The sequence below is a fragment of the Rhamphochromis longiceps genome, linkage group LG4 (assembly GCF_057381845.1).
Source record: "Rhamphochromis longiceps isolate RC_006_pf linkage group LG4, R_longiceps_female_GT1.1, whole genome shotgun sequence".
NCBI lineage: Eukaryota > Metazoa > Chordata > Actinopteri > Cichliformes > Cichlidae > Rhamphochromis > Rhamphochromis longiceps.
In genome coordinates this window covers 27,702,319-27,726,291 of record NC_140560.1, presented here as the reverse complement: position 1 = coordinate 27,726,291, position 23,973 = coordinate 27,702,319, and the positions used below count along the sequence as shown (strand labels likewise).

Genomic DNA, 23,973 nt, shown 5'->3' with positions numbered 1-23,973 from the left:
CAAGTCAGTTTAGCTATCCATTGTTTAAATGTGAAAAACTATGCTTGCCATTCTTGATGCTCCTGAGCTAAACTAAACACAATGATATCTATCAACTTAAGGGCACTGATATTACCCTGAGCTGTGAAACCAAGGGAAACCCTCCTCTTGTCTATAACTGGAAATGCGACGGGGAGAACACAAACAATCTTAGGATCATTCTATTGCAGCAATACAACCTGCACCTTGTCATTTAAATCACTGTTTATCTTACAGTTAATTTGCTAATGCATCCTTTAATAATAATAATAATGTAGATTTTATTGATCCCCGTGGGGAAATTCCTCTTTGCATTTAATCCATTCACTATGTAAAGCAGTGGGCAGCCATTGGGCGCCTGGGAACAGCACCTTGCTCAGGGGTACCTCAGGGTAGCTGTTGAGTGGATACTGTTGACTTATTCCTTAATTTAGAAAAGAGAAGAAAAGAAAAGCTCTAACTTCATAAGTCTACTTGTAGAAGATTGCCTTGTATCACTGTCGCTTTCTGAAATTGTTGTGAGATTTGAAGATCCATCGTCAGTCGCTGTGATTCTTTTTGAAGCTCTAGTAACCCTCCCTCCCCCAAACATCAGCTTGATCTACACAGCTCACAGCGGCTGTGAAATGAGACCACTAAGAGGCGCCAGAAGTCTGTCACTATCACTAGAGCCACGTCTACCAGTGCTGGTGTTTACATTTGTGTTGGAGAGAATAAAGTTGGAAGAAAGACAAGATTTGCCACACTTGTGATAAAAGATATGGTTGCTGACTGTGCAGAACAGATATGGGAAATGAATAAAGAAAAGGTCAAGAGGTGAGAAGAAATGTTATGTTTTGTTTTGCTTATCTCACAGGTAAAACTAAACAGGTAACCCCCCCCACACACACACTTTCCAGTCTGTTGGGTGTTGCTTGTTTCATCGTTTCTCATCCTCCTGGTCCCTTTTCACAACTCTCAGAAGACAAAAGATAGAGAGATACAAAATTCCAAATGACATAGATGTCCTTATGTCATCAACCAGTGTTAAGTGCTAGGGGTTTTTACAGGATTCTGAAAACTGAAGTGAAAACTTAACTGCACGGGTAACCTAATTATTTGTTCTTTCCTATGAAAAAAAAAAACATTTTCAATTTCCCTTTGTATGAAGTATTCGTAGCTTCATATCTCTCAAAAGATTGAATTTAAATCTTCTTACATTTATAGTTTCCGTCTTTCGTTCCCCCATTACAGTCTGGCTGTTTTTCAGTCTGGAAGTAGTGGATGTGTTCATTGTAGACCTTATTAGGCGTCACTGCACATAAGCAAATTAAACAGAGTAGCCTATTTTCTTGCATGAAAACTTAATTGTGAGTCATTAATGATTTGAATCAGACGGTGAAGCACTCACTGCCAGAACCAGTCAGCCTGTTGCTTGTTGATCGATGATGAACATAATGCTATGATTCATGTGGGAAAGTCCGGGGGACGCTCTCTATCAGGGAAGCACAAAATTCCCGGAGCTTGTAGCCTATAGAGGACTTTTTTTTACAATAACCGTCTTAGATAAAAACACGTCTTGAACAGAAGTAATTTTAACCAGTGCGGACTGTCAGGATGCAGCACAGTCTCCTGGCTGGTAGCGTGTGTGCTTCAGGCTACTGCCCCTTTAAGGCTTAGGATTTGGGAGTGACGCGGATACGAAAGCTAGTTTGTCCCTGTTTCCCTCGCTATGTAAAATATTTAGAAGAATCAGACTAACGACTGGCACACCTAATTAATTGCAGGATCATAATGTTGATGTATTGTGTGTGCTGAAGAGAGAATAAGCCGGAGAAGGTAGTGTTTACGACCGATCTATCACGTTGGGATTATACTTGCCAGGGCCGTCCTCCGAGCTGTTGGGATAACTTTGGAGAAGTTCTTTGTATTCGGGGTAGTCAGACAGCTTGGCCAACAAGCTGAACATGGATTGGGGCACAGAGCTTTGGGTGAGTCTATCATCTGCCTCGCTTCTGTCTCCTTTGATATTTTAATAGGTTGTCTGGGTGTCAGGTTTGCAGTGCAGTTTTTTAAGCATTGCGGGATGAGAAAGTGAAAAACGCTACACGACCTCCGGCGAGGAAGCCTACATGTATCCAGAAGCGGAGTAACTCGCCTGTGTGCACAGCTGTGCATTCAGGATTATACTAACATGTTTCCAGCCATTTCTTCAACTTTTAATACGTAAAAAAGGATTAAGTTTACATACAAAACCATACAAGCACTTTTGGAAAATGAAGGATCCACGTTTTGCATATTATATATATTTTTACACCTTTTGTTTTATCATTTAGTCCCTCTCTTTCCTCCAAATCTAAGTATTAATTAATTAATTGGATCAAGTGACTATTTATAACCCAGATGACTCTTAAAAGTTGTCTGATATCAGCCTAAAAACACTATTTCACATCTAGAAAGGCCTTTAAACAGTGCAGAGGTGGGTTGTGCCCCGTGGGATGGTTCATTGTGTACAGTCTGGCACACCTTGCTTCCATAGAGATGAAATCAGATGCTGTGATTTGCCTTGCGAACAAGTTTCATGAGTAAATCCCTTAATGTGTCCATCTCAGTGCCATGATTCTTTTTTTATTCAACAAAGAGTGCATATTGAGAGAGATTTTTATTCCCATGTGCTGCGATGATTTGGTAAAATACTAGATTTGTATGAATTGTGTTTTACAGACTGCTAGGTAGCCAGCTGTAAGCCACTTCCTGGATGCAGCTGTAAAGGCAATGACATTATCCAGAATCCAGACAAAGCCTGTTGTTGCTCATGCACATTTTCAACAAACCTGAATATGTAAAATGGAGCACTGCAAAGATGAGCATAGTGAGGTTGTGACCTCATTACAATCTCCCCCTAGGCCTCTTCCCCAGTCCCTTTTCCATCCTATGTGCTGGTGCAACACAGCCTAATTAGTTTTGCCCTACTTTGATTGACTCAGAGAAATGTGGTACCCCAGGATTAATCAGAGGCTTTGTCTCTTTGTAAGGCTTTCCTGTTTTAGTGCATATAGTTGTTTCACTAGTTTTTAGGAAATCTCTCACAGGAAAGCGAACTGTTCTGCTTTCAGTCAATATAGATTTCATTAAAAAATCTCATTGTAGGCTATGTCTTCACCTGCCTGCTTGGACAAAGCCCTGCAGGCATAATTGGCTTTTTTTAATGTTTGGCTAGTTCCTCGGGCCAAATCAGCTCTATGACATCTGTCCCCTGATTGTCGTTAATCCAATGGCTATTTTAAGGCACTAGTTTACAGAGTACAAGATCATTGTCTGGGCATTAACTGTGATAGTGAGTGTTACCAGGGCACTCCTCAGAACTGCAGTAAGGCTGGTCTGGCCAGGCCTGGCCCCTCATTTTGAAGATGACAGGGTGACTCAAGGCTGAAATATCCAGCCAAGCATAGTAGGTTGGTGACTTTCAGGGTGCCTCCTTTAGAAATTGTGTGGCTTTTACTTGATGCCAGTTCTCTTTTGACATTATTTTGAGGACAGAGGTTTAGATGAGACCTGGGAGTTGAAGAACAAAGTAAACTGTCATACTTTTAACGCACCCCACATACATAAATCTGTGCAGTACAAAATAGGTTATGGCTCTCTATATTTGGAAGTTGTATAATTACCAGGGCAGAACTAGAATATTTAGACTATCCTTCAAAACGATGAAATAAGAGGAGGATAAAGATTCTAGTCATGGCTCAAAGTATTCCTGAGGAAAGGAGCGATTACTCCATAAAAAATAACTATAGGTAAAGGCAAGTTAAAAGAACAAATAAAAAGCAGTCGTGCAAGCCACCAACATAACATTTGCTTTTAAAACAAAAACATGCTCATTTTAAAGTTGTTTTAGTCTTATGAAAATCAGTTCAGTACAAACTCTGCGGGGACTTGTATACATAACTTTGACTGTGGCTTTGAATGGTGTTTGAGAAGACACTGATTATATCTTTTCAAGTTGTTTTGATTTATTTTAAGATAGTTTTAATGGTTTTGCTTTTTAAGTGGGGCGTTCTTGTTCAGATTTAAGTTGTTATCTTGAGGTTTATAGATAACCAAATGTGACTTTTTCAGTATTTTACGAAACTGCTTACAAGAAATCTGGCATACTCTCTATCCATCCATCTTCTTAGCCACTTGCTGGTTCAAGGTTGCAGGAGGTGCTGGAGCCCAAGGCAGTAGATGGAGTATACACTGGATAGGTTACCAGTCCATCACAGGGGAGATGGGTTGTTGTGTAGAATGTTGACTAAAAGGAGGTCACAATTTAAATATTTGTATTTTTGTGTTAATAGTCCAAAGACCACAGAGCAAAGGTTGAAACATTTGGATTATTTCAACACTGAACTTTTGAATTTTATGTTACCAACACCCATTAAAAAGTAAAAAAATGTTTTCTAATTCACTTTCCTCAGGTGAAAAGTTTGAAGAACTCTTTAGATGAGCTCTATGAGCTCTGTTATCCAACCTCATTTCCAGAAAAAGTGGTTTAAAATGTTAAAGAAAAAACAGAATGTAATTTTTGGAACTTATAGAAACTGAATATTTACCCAGAAATGGTTTCAATCATTTATTTGAAATTATTCCTAACGTTGTGTTTTAGAGTGTGCCTGATGGAGTTGGCACTGAGATTTCTCACATCCATTTTTTTTATTTTTTTTTTATTTTTATTTTTTTAGCGTGGAAACCCCTCCCACTCTTCTTCGGTCATGTCATTTATTCATAATTGCTTAAACTGATGTAGATGCTTTTTTTTTAGGGGTGATATTGCGGGACAGATGGGGTAGTGTGTATGTGAAGACTTTCTGGTAATACCGGTATACTCTTATTGATAACAAATAAGCCAAACATCTTTTTTTTTATTTATTTATTTTTTTTTAATTGAAACAGATTTCTGATATAAGTTCAATTTTCCTGTTGGATCTATAAAACAGCCAGTTCACTAAAGGGTTTTCTTCATCAGTGTGAAAAATGTTGACCAAAAAAAGGGCTTAATCACAATTATTTTTAGCATCACACTTGAACATCCAGACGACATAACTGAGATCATACAGCTTTACCAGATAAATATCCATTCACCTTATTAAAATATACCTGGTATACCTCAACTATTAAATAACCATTAAAGGATTGTCAGACCTTTAAACCTTTTGCTCTGCATTGCTTTATCTTGATATAGAAATGGTGACATTTCCTGGATCGATAATATTTTCCAACATTAATAAGTATCTGCAGTTGTATTTTCAATGGAAGTGTCTGGATGTTGGAATGGTACTCAGTATTGACAGGAATACTTCAAGTATAGTATTTTGAAATTTGACCATAAATACTGGATTAAGGACAAACCCACACAAAGAGGTTACACCTAGCACAGCTTGTAGTTTCTAACCTCCCCTTAAATCTCCACAGTAAGCAGTAAGCTTTTTGCACACTGTGCCACAGGCTGGTCGGCAGTCCACAAACTGAATATGCAAATAAAGGGCTTATCTATTCAAATGACCTGTTCCAGACTACAGAGGCAGACTACAACTTTCCAAGTCTTCATAATATGATGAGTACATCTGTCTTAGTGGTGAAACTAACAATCTAAAAAATAAACCAATCAGAGTGATTAATTTGTAATTGTAATATGTCGGAAGTAACCTGCCTACAAGTCGAAGGGACTGCATTAATGCATTTTGACTAACCAGCTGTTGTCCAGTCTTGGACATTATTTAAAGCCTCTGATCATCTCTCTTGGGGGCTACCAATGCCTGATTTATGCTTCAGTGGGAAGTCTACATCGTAACTGGAAACCCCTTTTAACCCTATGCCGTAACCTGATTTGCACCTCTTGAGAAATGTCATTGCACGTCGGGTTGACACAGCCTGCAGTGACTTGAGTGGCGTGGAATGTTGTGGATAAGAGGGGTTTCCAGTTACATCGTAAGTTAGGATGCTTCCTGCAGAAGACTAAATCAAGCTTATGAGTTTGAAAACAGCATTAGGTCAGGCCTCAGGACTAAGTTGAATGGGTGCTAACAGGTATTGTAAGCTCATAACTTACTGTGCTTTTTAGTTCGTACACATGTAGTTATTCCTACAAGTTCCCGACTGAATAATATGGCTTTCAGTTGTGTTATTATTCCTGTTGCCTCTAGCTTCTTGGTTACTTCACGTGTAAACAGATTTTGATAGACGTGAGCTAATATATTTACCAAATAAGTGTCTTGGGCGTGACATTTATAAGTGGCAGTGGCTGACTTTTATCTCTTGTGTCATAAAAACTTGGTGCTTGGTAAATGTTCAGAGATGGTGTAATGAGGTCTATTTTACTTCAGTTCCCAAAATGGGGAGGAAATGTCAGCAAAAACTAAAAAGAAAAATGCTATTTTAAACACGAGTTGAATTTTGTAATTGGTGTATTCCTGGTATTTGGTTTGCACTTTGACACATCTCCAGTTATGAATCTAACTGGGGCCTGATGGAGGAATCACTCATTTAGGGCGATTTGGTTTTAAGTGGCTGGTACGAGTAATTTAGGAGAAATTGTCACATGCGCTAACTTTGTGATCCAGGAATCATGTGAGGCTAGTTTACTGTTATCCAAAAACTGTGTGGTAAATCATAATATGCTGCAAATCCAAATGTATTCATATAGTAAAAGAATTATTATTACTGCACTCTACTCCACATCAATAATCTTTCATTTTAAATCATGCAGAAATTGTCATCGCTTACCTTTAAGTGGGAAACATTTTCAGCAATACACTAATCCTGCCTACTTCACTCCTTTTCTCTACTACAGTTACACAATTATTGACCCTTAATTAAAACCCCCCAAAGTGCCTACTGGCTAGGCATTATTGTAGCGCTGGATTGCAGGCCTTACTCTTAACTTTGAACTGTGTACTGTAGTTAGGTTAAATGCCATCTCATTTATGTGGACTTTAACTCTTTTGTTTCACCTGAAGAGCGGGAAGGGTGTAGAATAACGTGGCTCAACACGTCAGGAATCCCCTTTCAACATGCCTCCGCTTCAAGTCTTCAGCATTGTTTCTCACTCTTAGTAGGCTTGTCAGAGCTTGAAGGTGTTTTAAAGAAAGCAGTGAAAGAGGAACAGAAACCATATATGCCTCAGTCATACTGCATAATGATGAGGAGAAGTCAGCAAATTCGGCTGTAAATGGAACTGGCATGAAAAAATTTTTTTCTAAGGAATCGGGCGTCACGTTGCTATTCACTCCACACAGTCTGACCACATAAGGAAGAGAAAAGCACCTCCTTCTTTAATGCCTGAGAAGCATGACCTCTGTGTCCTTCTGACAGTTCTCTCCCCCTCGTAAGAAAAACGCAGGTCCCCCATGATTTAAAGCCTAGCGGAAGTTAAGAAACGGTTGCCAATATCTTGTGCACATGTGGCGAGCATTCTTGGGACCTAGCATGCGAGAACAAACCTTGATGTGTTTTTGTTTTATTCCCCCCTGCTTAAGATGTAATTTGGTGACCTCAAAGTCCACCAGTGCAACATCCCGGTCATTACCTAGAATTCAACACATGTTTGGTATTTCACTGTGTTTTGTCTTTTCCTTATTTGTGTTGTGCTCCTTCCACCAGGACCAATATGACATCATTGAAAAGCACACACAGTCTGGCCTGGAGCTGGTAGAGAAGTATGTGAAATTTGCGAAGGAGAGGACAGAGATTGAGCAAAACTATGCCAAACAACTGAGGTAGGCCTGTTTTTGTTTTTTCTCTCTCCTCCTCTGTTTTTCACGTTGTTGTTGCCCAACTGCCACAAAGAATTGTGTACAAGTGTGTTGCTCAAAGCAGCTTGCAGCATATGTGTCCTTTTGTGTTTGCATGGGTGCCTGTTAAAAGGCTGTTTATGAAATGCTTGTTGGTCTTATGACCACTGCGGGACTGAATCTAACTTGTGTGTGAAACACTAGCTCGATTCTCCAGCTGTAGCTTGTTGTCCCTGTATCTTTCTCCTCTCTCTCTCCTGTGGCCTTTCTTACATAGTCCTTCCTCTCCCGGTTGTTTCCCAGTTTGTAGGCCCCCATCTGTTGTAGTGCTGAGCTTTGCTGGAAAGGAGAGGAAGCGGGAGCAGACTGGCGCATGATAGACAGGAAGTGGTCAGAAGGAGAGTGAAAGGAGGAAGAACAGCTATTTAAATATGTTCATAGTGGACTGCTGTTGTTGATCCTATGGTGTGGAAACAAATCAAATGGTTACATAAGAACATTTTAAGTCAGCGAGTTGTCTTCTATTGCCATCTGCCGTTTCAGCCCTTTCCCCATTTCAGATTGTTAATGATCTGTCACTGTTCACAGGAACCTTTCAAAGAAGTATAACCAAAAACGAAGCAGCAAAGATGAGCCTGAATGCAGGTGAGTTGTTGTTGGTTATGTTGCAGGATTGTTCTTATAGAAGAGCTCCCTTATTTATATTTATATGTTTTTATTTGTGGTATCTACTAGGATATCTTTGCATTATCTATAGTTAAAAATAATCCTGGACTTTGGTGCAGCCCCTAAGTTCATTTGCTATCTGAAACTAAAGGTTTTCCCTTCATTTCCCCCTGTTATCCAAGCAGTTAGTTGGTGTTGTTATCCACGCAGTAGTGCATTGCTGTTTTCGTTGCCATTTAAATGCCTTTAGAAGGAAGCAGGAATAAGGAAGCTATAAACTTCTTATCGTGCCGTGGTCCACTGCAAACTTCTCTTTTAACCTGTCTGTTTGTCATCTTATCAGCTGCCTCATCACAGTGTCATTCTTTCTCCACCCTTTCCTTTCTCCACCTCTTTAAATAATAGGTTGTCCAGCTACCAGGCATTTTTGGACATCCTGACAGAGATGAACGATTATGCGGGGCAGAGAGAGCTAATTGCAGAGAACTTGATGATGAACATTTGCATCGATCTTACCAAGTACCTGCAAGATCTTAAGCAGGAACGAAAGACGGTGAGCTCGATATGAAATGGATGAGGGTTAGAGTCTTTAAAGTTCTAATCTGTGGCAACAAAGAGAATCTGTGATGTTTTCATTTTAGTTGGTCTCGTTTCCCACAGTCCCATTCATACCACTCTTTACCTGCAGATGGTTAACTGTCTTGTACTAGGCCACTTTTGTTTCACTTCCATGCTGTTTTAACAGTTTTGTTGTTTACTTCCTGGTTTGAGTCATACTGTGTGACACTGGAAGCCCCCGTTATGTAAATGACGTAAATGAAAACACCTAGAACTCACTGTGTATGTGCCTATTACACCATAGTCGTCAACATTCTGACAACATGCCAAATGGGGTTTTTCTTTAGAATATACAACAAACAGTGATAAGGAGGAGTGGAGATGCAGAGATCTTACTGCTGTGGCAGGAAAGAAGCCTCACTTAGAGTCTCCTGAGGGAGGCATGGTCTGAGTGGTGGTGTGCCATTTCTCTGAGGAATGCTTTGGCTTTTTCCTGATAGAACAGAGCAGCCATGTACAGGCTTCTACTGAAGACGTGATGTCTCAAACAGACACACTGGTATTTGTTTTCTTGTCTGTTGTGCTGTGTGGCTTTAGGCAGTCATTGTTTATTTTGTCTGCCCCTGCACATGGCTGTCTCTCTTTTTGTCATCTGACCCTCCTCTCACTCTATTTTTATGGATGTCTGCAGTATCTGATGGATGCCAAGAAGGCCCAGCAGAGTTTGGAGAGCACCTACAAGCAGCTTGACAGTGTAAGTTTACTCTTAGAATTTAAAGGTTGATGAACACAGCACACAAGTCATTTCTACAATGCATGTTAACATTTAAAGTACCACCAAAAAAAAAAGAAAAAAAAAAGATTTCTCTATAACCAAAACTGGAATGTTTGACTTGAGTGCAAAAAATGAAAGATAAAGTGAATGGTTCTAGATTCTGTGTGCTCAGTCAGGTGACTACATTTGTCTATAGTAAAATCAGATGAACAGAGTGGAAAGCAAGCCTCCTTTTGAATCTCCACTGCTGTGCTGCATACTGGACAAACTGGTATGCAGCACTGACATCATAAATTAAAGCATATTTTTTTCAAGTACCACTATAAAGGTGAAAAGTAAAAACACGCTACTGTGGCATTTCAAGAAACTGTGTACTATTATTACATTGGTCACTGGACAAGCTGTGCTGGCATTGAGAGGGAACCCATGTAAACCAACACTGAATGGTCCAAAACTACCAGCAGCACATTCAGGGCAGCGAGGTCCAGTTCAGTGACTTGAATTAATGCATGTGAGGCCTAGCACACACAAAGTGGCTACAACTACCGGTGTTGGGGCACCATCCAGTTGCCTTTTACTCCAGTATGCAGACGTAAGCATTTTAAATCCTAATAAACCATTTGTTGACTTTAAGAAAGAATTAAAAAAATAAAAATAAAAAATATGGTGGCATATTGCGAAAGGTTACCAAGCAGCCTGTTGAGGACTTCCTGTACCAAACAGATCTTTATTGCAGATGAATTCATTGTTTTGTTTTTGGTTTTTTGTGTTTTATTTCTTTTTCGTGATACACTCACTGACCACTTTATTAGTTCCCCTTTTCTAGTTTGGATTAATCTTTCCCCTCGGAACGGACTTCCCCTCAGAAGTCTTTTGGGAATAGATTAAACAAGGAGCTGGAGACATTCTTAAGAAATTATGGTCCTTATTGACATGATAGCATCACATAGTTGATTTGTCAGCTGCGCAATCATAATACAAATCTCCCATTTCACCACATCCCAAAATGCTCCGTTGGATTGACATCCTGGTGTCTGTGATTGAGATAATTGAGGCTTTGTGAGATAGCGAGTCACCCTACTAGAAGCAGCCATCTCGACATGGGCACACTGTGGTCAGTTACAATACTCAGGTAGGCTGTGGTGTTTGAATGGTGCCATAGTGCTAATTGTACTCAGTTGGTACTAAGGGTGCTGAATAGCAGTCTCAGTTTCCTGTTTGTAGCTGACAAGAGTGATAACCGGTGTGGTTTTCTATTTCTGTACTCCGTCAGCTCCAAGCTTTGACATGCTGTGCATTCCGGGAAGCTTTTCTCTGTGCTTTGGTGATCATTTCAGTTACTTGCCTGCCTATCAACCCGAAGCAGTCTGGCCATTCTACTCTGACCTCTGGCATCAACAAGGCATTTTGGCCCAGGGAACTACTGCTCACTGGCTATTTTTCTCTTTTTCTTTCTTTTTTTGGATCTTTCTTTGTAAACACCAGAGATACTTGTGTGAGGGGAAAACCCCAGTAGATCAGCATTTTCTGAAATACTCAAACCAGTCTATTTGGCACCAACAACCACGCCACGTTCAAAGTCACTTAAATCACCTCTCTTCCCCATTGTGCTTTGACCTTCACCAGGCCATCACGATCATGCCTGAATGCACTGAATTGCTGCCATGTGACCAACTGATAATTGTGTTAAAGAGCAGTTAAATGTGTGTACCTTATTTACATTTTACTTGTAGCTGTAAACCAATATAAAGGCGCACTTGTGTAATACAAAATAAAATTGAAGTAATGTGTTAAAGTAGGTCAGAGGGCCAGAATCTTAAGTATTACAGAGATACAATTTTTTGGTAATACCGCCTCGCACTACAAGACCTGTTTTCCGTCAAACCTGCCATGTCCTTTGCTTAAAGTTGTGTAACCTCTTAAGAGTTAATTCTTTACTAAATGAACTGAATGTAATGTTCTTGCTTTTCTTTCTGTTTCTTTCCTCCATCCACACCAGAGTAAGAAGCGCTTTGAGAGAGAGTGGAGAGAAGCAGAGCGTGCAGCACAGTATGCAGAAAAGACAGATCAAGACATCAATGCCACAAAAGCTGATGTTGAAAAAGTAAACGGGAAACATGTTGAATATCCATATCCTATTTGACATCGTCCAAAGTAATACTAGATGCGCTTTGTTAACCTGTTTTTATTTGTGCATGATTTCAGGCCAAACAGCAAGCTCACATGAGAGCACACGTAGCAGACGAGTGTAAGAACGACTATGCTGCTCAGCTCCAGAAATACAACAAAGAACAGAACCAATTCTATTTTAGTGACATGCCTCTCATTTTCAATGTAAGTCAATTATCTATTGCAAAATGACCACCTACCACCATCATTATTTTCGGTTTTAGTAGAAATTCTACTGGTAACGCGTATTAGTTATTATGAATGAATCAGAAATTTAAAAAATGATGTATGTCAAAGTTATGCTTTAAAGCTATTTGAAAATCATAAACAGCTACAGCTTGTTTATTTTGTTTCAGATAAATATGTATATGATTTCAATATTTTAGTATAAACCTGATCTTTCCTTTTTAAAATACACATTTTTAGCTGCTATCTATTGTGCTTTGTTTTATCTCTAATAATGGCATTGTTTGTAAATAACTGTTAATTTGTATTCACTAGAAATTGCAGGATTTGGATGAGAGGCGAATACAGAAGTTGGCACAAGGCTACGTCTTGTTCTCAGACACAGAGAAGCATGTGATGCCCATCATTGGCAAGTGCCTGGAAGGCATTACTAAAGCCGGAACTAATGTTAATGAGAAGAATGTGAGTGGATCTCGGAAAAAAAAAAAAGGAGAAAAGAACGGATATTAATGTGAAGCATGGCTTTGTACAGCTAATTCGTTTTAGCCTTAAATCTGCTTGACGATAGCTCTTAATTGCTCTTATCCATAATTGCATTTAATGCAGGACTCCATGATTGTAATAGAGCAGAATAAGTCGGGCTTTGAGCGTCCGGGAGATTTGGAGTTTGAGGACTACAGTCAGGGGATCAATCGAGCCTCTTCGGACAGTAGCCTCGGTACACCTAAAGTCTCCGTTGACCCATGGAAGAAGAAGACCAATAACTTTTGGCTTTTCAGCAAGCGAAGTAAGGTAGGAGATTTTACTATAGAGTGCAACATTAGGCTAATTTAGCCTAATGACATGGACTCACACTCACACAGATGTCCTTTATTGTACTTTTTGAAATTTTTCAATGAATCAGTGAGTCTTCAGGTTGGCAATCAGGCAGATTAGTGTGTGACTCCTTGCATGGCAGAGCCAGGAAATCCCCTACAGAGAGCACCCCTGGTGGACCTGTGGTTGCAGCTGCACACACTTGCAACACACACATACACACCCTTCTTACCTTTAATGCTCAGAATAATATTGCATGACCCTCTGCCACTGAGTTATATGGGAACTCTCACACACCCCAACACTTCTGGAAAAGGTCTTTTGCATGACTCTATGACTGGCTGTCAGCGTATAAACCTCGTCCACGCACACCCTCCCTATCCCTGGTTTCCAATAGGTCAACTAGCAGGCAGCATTCTGCTGTGCTTGTGCTTTCATCAGCACGGGACCCAAACAACATTGAATTTTTCTCTATAGGCATCCACAAACACACTGCTTCTATTATACTGTGCAGAACCTGCCATTATGTGTTGCATCACAATAAAATCTTTGTGCCAACTTCAGAATGATACCACATTTTGTAGGTAAAAAAACCCCCCGACCAGTTACAGTCGCACGTTTATGACCTGAATGTTTTCATTGACATTTATGTTCTTGCGTATGACTTTGTGTTTGGAGCAAGAGAGCTGCGCTACATTGTAAATCTTATCTCAATGGAGCACTTTTGCTGTGGTCCAAAATTAAGCCGGCGATATGAGTGGCTGACCACTAACAAGCTAATGGTCCCCCACCTCCAGTCCTAGCTCTAAATGATCCCTTCTTTCTTCCCTGCAGTGTTTGCTTGTTCAGCACCCCTCTACTCTCTGCATGTCTTACTGGCTGTGCACTTTTCCCGCTCTGTGTATGTGTGTGGCACAGTGCTCTGTATCATCAGTCATGCTCTCCCAATTAGGACTCGGCCGTGTGAATAGGAGGCTGAATATATCGGCTTGAGTGAGCTCTTGGTTTATGTCTAGCTCCTAAACATTCCCGTTCTTAACTCCTCTCCTGTATTTAGGCCCCCGTAACCCTGAAGAAAAGCGGCACCTACTCAGTAGATGTTCATATAATAACAATGTACTTCTAGCTCACCGTATTTACACAAGAAACTGTGTGTGGTTCTCTTAGACGTTCATTATTGGAGACTAGAAGCCATCAGCCTCCTGTGTAATTTAGCTAATAGACCCCCACCCACCTTACTACATTTATGTACACCTCAGCGTCTAGTTCACCCAGACATGTTTGCAGTTTAACCTCTTTCTAATAGGTCACAGAGGGCACTCATTAGGCGCCCCCCCCAAAAAAAAAATCTATGTGCAGAATCCCACTGCGGTAATTAAGCAGGCTATTTATAGCTACTGTTCTGGTATGTGAGTTGATATTTTCTGTCTATATAGGTCAGACTTCTAATAGTGCTGGTTAAACTTTAAACATATTTAGTTGCGAATCAAACATTTTTCTTAGTTATTTTGTGATGAGACGAAATTCTATTTTCAGTGTAACTGAATTACAGCCAAATTGGAAAAACACATTGACCACTGTCTATAGATACTCAGCAAGCCAGTAACCATAGCCTATTGGGTGTATTGAGAGAGATCATATCCAGTCCATAGTTAGAAACCTCGGTCTTGTTATTGTTAGCATTGAAACTGGGTAGTAAATATGTTGTTATTATGAATGATTATATTACTGCTATTACTAATAAACAATTAAAGCTGTAAAAAATGCAAAGTAATTTAACCTCGCAGGCTTTCTTCAGCCAGTTCCTCACTGGAGCTCAGGCTGCCCATCAGCTGGGCTTGAACTTGGCTGCAGGGTTGCTGTGGCACCAATGTGGGAGCTGTGGTTGGTTGTTTTGCTGTGTAATCTTAGTGTTTTGGGATTTATTTATTTTTTTGTAATTATTACTTGATGTTTGTGTTTATGAGAGTGTTTTTTGCTTTCATGCTTATTGGGCTCATGTGCTGGGTTGGCTTCAGTGTTGTCTTCCTTGCTTTGTGGTGTGCTTTAAGGTGTTGACGGTGTCTTTTTCTTTCCCTTGTCATCTTGTTGTTCTTGTCTTCCCCTTCTTCTTTTCAATTATTCTTCCCTCCTCCTTCCCCAATACACCAATCTATGTCTGTATACCTTATCTTATCTTGGGTGCTGGTACTTTGCTCATTTCCCACACCAGCTGTCCTCTCCAGTGCTCGCTCCTTTCTCCACTCCCCCTGCCCCTTCACCTAACGGACCCCCTTCCCCCAAGTTTGGCCGGGACCCCCTGTCGTACTGTTTGAAGGAGATCAATAAGACAGTCAAACCCAGAATCTCTTCCTTCCGGACACTCAGGAGATCGGTGAGTCACCACAGAAGACGGTTCGGGTGCCAGGAGACGTTCACTCATAAGGGCTTACACATCATCCTGTGTTCATGCCTCTGCAAGAGTCACTGAATTCCTGTAATGAATAATTTGATTTATATTTTTAGGACATGAACATGCTGTATTAAACTTAGTCTGATTTTTAATGTTTATGTATATAAAAATGTAATTAAAATTCATTTCAAGGTAAAAAGTGAAAAGCAAGAAACCCACTTTAAGGTTATTTCACCATTTTTATGTACACATGCTCTTTCTTTTTTCCCCCTCAGAAGTTTACTCCAGAGAGGATAATGGTAATACAGGAAACAAAGCTGGGGTGTGGAGGTGTTTGACTCGTAAAAAGTAGCCACCTTTTCTTTACAATGGCTCATTTCATTGTAATTTCCCTTCACATTCATTGTAAATTCTCTGTAGTTTCCCTTCTCAACCAGCAGAAAGTTATGAAGTTTCCAGCAGGAACTTCATGAGTTTCTGCTGGTTTTTGCCCTAAACGGCCTCAATATGCCGCATCCTGCATAAGGTAATGTGGTCTAGGACTTGTCCTCTTAAGCCTGTATTGAAGAGGTGGCCACCTGGTGGTGGAGGAAGGGAGGAATGCTTGGTGGCACATAGAAACACTGAGCAATCAGTAACCCTGTTTTCCAAATAGCCCCAATCATGCACTTTTCTGTGTCACACATGTAAATCAAGACTATTTTTTTTTAATGTGAAGATGATAAGAGATGGGACTGTACGAAGTTATTGGAATGCGGTTATTGGTCCATGGGTGATGGTTTTGTGTTCAGCTCACTGATGTTCTGTACTTCATTGGCTTTATGCCAGTTCAAAACCAAACAAACATGAAACTCAAAGAGCTGAAATGGTTTTTAGTTTGACGTCTCCTGAGCTGAACACAAACCACAGGCTTCCTCTGCAGTTGTCCAGTTCTCACACCACGGTAACTGTCATTATGAAAGTGTAAGAAGACATTCAGTGCTAACACCCCCCCCCCCCCCTTCCTGTACCCTCTTGCAGCCTACAGTGACAGAGGACTTTGCCCACCTCCCTCCGGAGCAGCGCAGAAAAAGGTTACAACAGAAACTGGATGAAATCTGCAAAGAGTTGCAAAAGGAAGTTGATCAGAGGTGTGTGTCTATTAGACAGACATGTGCGGATCCTTCTGTGTATTAATAACCATCTCTGTTAGAACTTCTCCACTGGGAAAGTGGATATAATATTCATGCAGAGTACACAACTGTGCCGTGTCTCTGTGTGTTTATCCACTCCTGAGGTCTGCAGGGAACTGATTTCTCCTGAAAGTCACTTTCCCTCTTCTTCCTTTGTTCCCCTCTCTCTGTCTATCGCTCTCTTTTTTTTCTCTCTTTTCAGTGAAGCGCTGGGAAAGATGAAAGATGTTTATGAGAAAAATCCTCAAATGGGAGACCCCGCCAGCCTGGCATCCCAAATCAACCAGACATCCCAGAATATAGAGCGGCTCAGAGGAGAGCAGAGCAAATATGAGGTAATCTAGCTCTCTGCTGCTGTCAAATGATGTGACCCATATATGTTATTTCTAATAAACTATTAGGTCAATAGGTTTCCAGCCTTTTCTTCTAACCAATTAAAAGTTTTTAAAGCATGTAGTCACACAAATGGCAGAATAATGGATTGATGGAAATTTCTGCTTTTTTTGGGGGGACCGTTCTCTTGAGTAGACATGGCTTGCTGAAGCTGGAGGTCGAGGAGACACGCTGCGCTATAAAGCCCACTCATTTAACAATAATGGAGCTAATGATGTACACAGGTAGGATTACATTTTGCTTGTAGACATTACTTTAAAACACAGGCTTGTTGTCTACTCTGTACAGGAAGCCTGTCTATTTTCTTTCCAGCCCTGATGGAGCTTACTCCGATGAAAGCACTCCTGATCCTTCCCAAGCCATTTATGCTGAGTTTGATGATGACTTTGAGGATGAAGACCTAGCTGCTCCTATCGGGAAATGCACAGCCATGTACAACTTCCCTGGTATGTAATACACTCATTATTATTATTATTATTATTATTATTATTATTATTATTTTTTAACTAATGGACTCATTGACCTATTTTTGTTGTTCAAAATGAGGCATAGTGAGTCGATGCTGTATGCTAGGATGTGTGATTACAAGAGTTGCATTCCTAAAAAGCTGAGTTATGGAAATATTATTTCTCACTGTTTAGTAAGAACCACTACAGTCTAAGATTTTTATTCTCCTGCGAGGTGTACTTTACAACCCATTTTCAATAAATGTTGGGATGTTTTGTAAAACGCAAATAAAACAAAATGCAGTGGTTTGCAAATCTCATAAACCCATATTTTATTCACAACAGAATAGAGAAAGCATATAATATGTTTAAACTGAGAAAATTATCATTTTAAAAAGTTATTTTGAATTTGATGGCACCTAAACGTTTGAAAAAAGTTGGAGCAGAGCTAAGTTTAGCACTGTGTAGTGTCACATCTTCTTTTAACAACAGTGTCTGTAAGAATCGGCGAACTCGAGAGTGTAGTTGCTGGACTTTTGTCTCCTGTTATTGTCTGCTGTTCAATAATCCCGGGTTGTCTTGGTCATATTTTTCCGACTGTAGGCATCACAGTTGAACATCCAGACTCTTCTACTACAAAGTTACGCCGTTGTAGTAGATGTCCTTTAAAATTTTCTTGCATCATCTCGCAAGGATGTCTTTTTTTTTTTTTTTTTTTTTTTTTAAATACTCAATCATGTTAGTGACCTTTTGCCAAATAACCTAATCAGTTACCAAATGTTCTTTTTAAATATGACTTTACACCCTTTTTTGCTCCCTCTATGTCTTGTGAATAAAATATGGATCTGTGAGATTTTCAAAACCTTGCATTCTGTTTGTTTTTACATTTAACACAGCATCCTAAGTTTTTATTTTTTTATTTTTAGAATTTGGTTGTAATATTTGTGCTCTGTTCTGAGATGTCTCCAGACTTCCATGTTCATACATGGAAAATTGGAGGCAACAAGAACAGCAGAAAGGCTTGCTTAGTGAAGAAAGCGAGCCTTAATGACAGCAGACATGACACCGATTAAGTCAGAAACGACATGAAAGAAGAATATGAGGTGGACGTGGTTTGCAAAGTGTTTTTTGTTCTTTCTTTTTTTTTTTTTTTTTTTTTTTTTTTTTTTTTTTTGTAAATCTAACTGCATGTGTGAAGGGTATCAGGTGAGCTGTCAGCTGATCTGCCCACCCTACCCACCCATAGTCAGTCAACACTGGAAAATAACCTGAAGCTGAACGTCCTCAATACAAAAGAACTTATAATGAGACACAGACAGGTCCACTTCCCTCTCTTTATAAATAGAGAAAGGGTGGAATTGGACTCCACCTTCAGGTTTCTGGTCACCCACATCTCCGCTGATCTCACCTGGACCCACAACACCAACGGCCTGGTAAAGAAGGCCCGACAGTAGTTGCACTTCCTCCATGTCCTGAGAAAGAATAACCTGGACCAGAAGCTGGTACTGGCCTTCTACCGCTCCTCAGTGGAGAGCATGCTCTCCTACTGCCTGGGTGTTTGGTACGCAGGGGCCACTACTGAGAACAGGAAGGCTGCACCGAGGATAATTAACACTGGCCCAAAAAAATTATTGACTGCCCTCTGCCAACACTGGAGGCCATCGCCAGATCCGTCTATCTCAGAAAAACCTTTGTCATCACAGGTGACCCTTTGCACCCTACTGCCCTCTGGTCAGTGCCTCAGGTCAATCAGGTCCCACACCTCCAGAGTCACGAACGGCTTCTTCCCCTGGGCCATTCAGACTGTCAATAAACAATATTGCCCCCACCCCTGCCCACCCACCTCACCAATCTCAGCCATGGTCAGAGTAACCCCCATCACTCTGGCTTTTAGTCTTTTCTTTGCAGTACTTCCAAGCACTTTGCAACTATTTTGTTTTCCAATGTGTGCATTTCTCTTATTTTTTTCGAATATATTTCTCCTGTTTGCTATTTATTCCTGCTGTCTACTGTTTATATTTCATTCCAGCACAGTTGGTGTGGCACACCCACAATTTTGTTGTACATGTACAATGACAATTTTATTCTAAGTTTTCATTATGGCTACAGAATGTTATATGACAGTAAAATTATAGTGCTGGCTTGGCTTTTGAAATTCTACCTGTAGGTTGTAGCATAATTATACCACAAAATAAGAAGTCAGTCATAAAATTATGAATCCATTTTTTTCCCCTCTGATTTGACTGAGCAAGGTTTGTGTCAGCACATCGGTATATGAAATTATCTCTAGCCTGTTTTTCTTTTTCAGGTGCCAGTGAAGGGACCATCGCTATGCAGGAAGGGGAGGTGCTGGCTGTGGTAGAGGAGGACAAAGGGGATGGTTGGACCCGTGTCCGTAGGAACAATGGAGATGAAGGCTACATACCTACATCTTATGTTACCATCACTCTAAATAAGTGAAACACTTAACATTTAAAAAAAAAAAACAACTGTATGCAATTCTTCCTATTGGACTGATCATAAAGAAGACAGCACTAATGGACAAGACTACCAGAAATATGCAGATGACGTGTTTTGACTGAAAGAGGTGCACCATATAAGAAGAAGAAGAAGAATGGTGCTACCAGTGTGCTCATCATGGCTTCAATGACATTTTTTCCCCATCCCAGTTACCTAAGCCACCTGAACCACTAAGACATTTTATTTTCTAGTCTTGCATCACAATATACAGTTGTCATTTTTGTTGTTGTTGTTTTTTAAAAGTCATTTTCAGGCACCATTAATAGTACAAGTGCTTGTCTCATTCCACAGACTAGTGAGGCATTAGTTTCTGAGTGTGAGAGGAAGGAGGAGGAGTGCTGCTGCCATCTTTACACTGGGTGTTAACACCATTAATATTTAGGAGGAAGTTACTTCTCCTGTTTACCTTTTCAGTTAAAAACCTGACCTCCTATGGCTCATTGCAGTCTGCTCCACTGCGAGTTTTTATTTGCTTCAAGCATGTCACTCTCTACCCTCGATAGTGCTTGAGTGTCACCGGGTGGTGAATTTCATTTGTGGGAGAATACTTCCTTTTAGTTTTTAGCTGTGTGTAGCACCAGAAGTTGAGAACGGCTCTCCCATCATAGCAGATTCAAACAACCATACAAACACTTTAATGTTCAGACAATCACAGTCATATCATTCTCACTTAAGTTAATTTCAGACCTTTAGCAGTAATAAGGATATGCAGGACCTATTCTTTTCTCATGGTTACATCCTGAAATTATAGAGAAAAATAATTTATTGCAGATGCGCAAACGTTCATGTTTGAAAGAAGTTGTACTTTGTATTAAGGATGTTTTCATGTTCTTCTTTTTTGCTTGCACACATAGTGGACAGTTTGTAGCCACAAAAGGGAGTAAATAAAATGTATTTCATTAAGACTATTGTATTTATGTAATAAGTAATATATATTTTTAGCTATTGCAACACCACTATTGTCTTATTAGCGATTTTAACCATTCAAATAAAAATAAAACAAAATCGTACTTTTTAGAGAGAAAACTGAAAGCTAATTTTATGGCCGATAATGTTGCTTTTTCACACTTTAATTTGTCATACAATGTCTTTTTTATGTTGTCATGAAGCCAGCTAGCAGCATTACTTATCCAAGTAACTGCTTATGTGTCTTTGGTGCCTTTCTGGTTAAAAGCAATGTGTATATACCATTTTTGCATATAAAGTATTTTCTCTCTCTCTCTTTTTTTCAAGATTTAATAAATGTTAAGCACATTTCAGAGTTTGAAGTGGTTATGTCATTTCTGAAGTTGGAGAAAAAAATAAAACATGATATCTGGTCATATAAGATAATATTTTTCTTTTTTATCTAATAACAAGGCAATCCATCTACATGGATGACCTAGAAAAATCTGAATTATATATAATGTAACAATTATAGGAATTTAGCTGCATTTTCTTAGGAATAAAAATTGAGATGGTGTTGCAACAAACTACAAAAGACAAAATCCCAATACCTGCTTTAAGAAATAAGGCCCAGAATGCATTGATATGTCTCACACTCTTAACTGATTACATGCAGCTCATTCTCAGTAGGTGGCATTGTTGCATCATTTCTTAAGTGATGCAACTTGTGTCATAGACCTGCCATCTACTCTCTTCTGCATAATTATGTTTTCAATATAGGCCATGCATTTGCATACCTGATTAAATTGCACTGGCTTCAAAAACCATAATGTTTATAATGACTAATTAAATAACCCAAAATTGGCATGTGCCCCACTTTCGTATCACCTCATCCACAATACCACACAAGTGAAGTGAAATGCAATGAATGTGAATTTAGTTAAAAACAAGGTTTAAATGAATAATACATCATATTTTGATAGAAATGGGGAAAAAAATCACTGGCAGAAATGGTAGTGCATCAGTTTGGTGTGGCCAAACTGAGAGACTGACTGACTGAGGAATAAGATCATTATTTGTATGCAAAGCCTTTATTCTCAAGATGCATTAAAGGTCAGCTTTTAAATAAGGCTAACAGGAACCAGCCAACATTCTCCGTCTACCTACAGCTCGGTGGGGACAACACTGCATCCTGGTACCTCTCGTCTCACCCCAGTGGCGATGTTAATGGGGAGGATACACAAGAGAAGACATTTAAACGGTTTCTCTGGACAGAAAAACAAACTTACCTGAAGGATGAACCGAGTTAGAGTTGGGCAGTGGCTTTCATGTGTTTCATTTTATTTGAATCTTTAAAGACTTATTTATTTAAGCAGATATCAGGCACAACCTAATTTTGTATAATTTATTGATGTGTTGGGAAACCTGATAACCAAAGCTGTTCCTGTTTTTGGAACATCCATATTCCAAAAAAAATCTAGGATGATACTTTGTCTGGAAGTTATGTACCACAGTACAAGATTGCAGTTCCTAAGAGATCTCTGGCAAGTCTTATTCAATATATTCACTCAGTGTAATCTTTGATTTCATGTGTCTATAATCGTTTCACATCAAGTTTAACATTTTTACACAACACTTTTATTCCTATGTGGGACTGACCAAGAGCATCCATTATCGATACCCACAATTGGATATGGATACTCACATTTCATTTTTTAAAATCGACTATGTTTCTTTAACCTTACATTAAAATAGATCAGAATCTACTGCAAAGGATTTCACTATAAAAATGTGAGGGAAAAAAATGACTCATAAAAACATGTTGTCTTGATAAACAGTGCCTGGTGTATTAATGCTGCTTTTGACACATGTCCAGCAGGAAAGATGAATCTAGCTGTTGGACTTCAAACGCTAGTTATGTGGTGCCATGGTTTTTTGAATTGCCTGTGTTTAACTAATATTTGTTTTTGTTCTTGCAGAATCAGAGATTGTAGAAAATGAATAGCGCTCAGACATCATTTTAACGCTCTAGTGGTGATCAACAAATCGACAACAACCTGGTCACCATTAGCAATGCTTTTATTTGGCTGATTATTGGCATAAATGCTCCAAACAAGCATTGCCTGGCAGGAATTCAGTAACTGCATTATGTGTCACTCTAAGTGAAACACCAGTTCCATTTTACTGCGGTGGTTTACAAAATAAGCAATTATTTCTCTACCCTTCTGCACCACAGGTGATTAAAGATTTAAGAAACAGATCTTTCAGGAGTCACTAGAGAAAATAAAGACAAATATGCAGGATAACCTTTAAGCTTTTCATCAGCTCCGCATGGTCAACGAGAGAATGATCAAACTACATCATTAAGAAATTTGAAAAGGCAATTTACAAGATAAGCAGGACAATCTCTAAGTAAATAACGTTTCCGGTTCACTCAAGTGACATGTACAAAAATCCACAAATAAACAACAGAGTCAGAGTCAACTGCTTTGTAATTGTAGCTTTGCTGTAGATAAATAAATAAATGTCCCTTAGATTAATCACTGCCTCATGTTCATTCCTGCGGCACAGCTTGAGGCCAATTTTCTGTCTGCTTACAACTTCTGTCTTCTCACAGCCATTCTGTTGAAGCTTGTCCCCCCGTAACTGTTTTTCTGCATATGTGGACCCAAAGAGCTTTTAATAAGCTCCACCAATCAAAAGTATTTTAACACTACCATCAAGCCAGCAGAGCTAGGAGTAATACAAAACTGCCTCGACTAAGTTGTCAGCTTCATTACTAAGACATAAATTATTAAACATTAGACTAAACCCTGTTTGAGTATAACCAGTAAATATTGATCAGTGTAATACCGAGGCATGTAATTCTCTCTGAGGCTCCACAAGACCCCAAAACGAATCTAATTTTAATATCATCGTCAATTTTTTTAAAATCCCAACAGAAGTGAATAACTTTCTTTTTAAGTTTCATTTTAAACAGAAGCGCCTCCGGCCTTCACAACCACAACGCTGCTCAGCTTCTCAGGTTGGTCAGGGTGTAAAAATGCCATTCACTTTTTTTTTCTGTGGAAAACAAAAGGAATTTTCTTTTTCAGTGTTTTCATTTTTATTCTCAATAGACAAAGAACATGATTTAAACAAAGAGTGCCGCAGGTTCTGACACATGTACTCATATCCAAGGAATTTGGCTGATAGTGGATGTATTTACTGAAATGAGTCTAGGTCAAGG

At 39.4% G+C, this 23,973-nt stretch overlaps 1 protein-coding gene across 4 annotated transcripts; it reads left to right on the top strand.

The window, feature by feature from the left end:
* Positions 1-1,645: 1,645 nt before the first annotated feature.
* trip10a (thyroid hormone receptor interactor 10a) lies at positions 1,646-21,145 on the top strand. Of its 4 annotated transcripts, none has more exons than XM_085404251.1 (15): positions 1,646-1,988; positions 7,636-7,751; positions 8,355-8,411; positions 8,838-8,985; positions 9,682-9,744; positions 11,765-11,869; positions 11,971-12,099; positions 12,436-12,582; positions 12,727-12,912; positions 15,604-15,627; positions 16,349-16,458; positions 16,703-16,835; positions 17,029-17,117; positions 17,206-17,339; positions 19,648-21,145. In XM_085404251.1, the coding sequence occupies exons 1-15, from the start codon at positions 1,965-1,967 to the stop codon at positions 19,797-19,799; spliced, it is 1,617 nt and encodes a 538-aa protein (XP_085260377.1). In that variant the 5' UTR covers positions 1,646-1,964; the 3' UTR covers positions 19,800-21,145. The 4 variants fall into 4 exon arrangements, with proteins under 4 accessions (XP_085260377.1, XP_085260376.1, XP_085260378.1 ...); XM_085404250.1 differs by lacking the exon at positions 15,604-15,627 and adding an exon at positions 15,149-15,310 and having other exon boundaries at positions 1,648-1,988; XM_085404253.1 differs by lacking the exons at positions 1,646-1,988; positions 15,604-15,627 and adding exons at positions 5,916-6,063; positions 15,149-15,310.
* Positions 21,146-23,973: the final 2,828 nt, after the last annotated feature.

Excerpts from the sequence above, each read along its gene's own strand:
- trip10a (XM_085404250.1), top strand. The coding sequence starts at position 1,965 with ATGGATTGGGGCACAGAGCTTTGG. Across the intron at positions 1,989-7,635 it reads ATTGGGGCACAGAGCTTTGG|GACCAATATGACATCATTGA; the intron begins GTGAGTCTATCA and ends TCCTTCCACCAG. Across the intron at positions 17,118-17,205 it reads GGAGCTAATGATGTACACAG|CCCTGATGGAGCTTACTCCG; the intron begins GTAGGATTACAT and ends TTTTCTTTCCAG.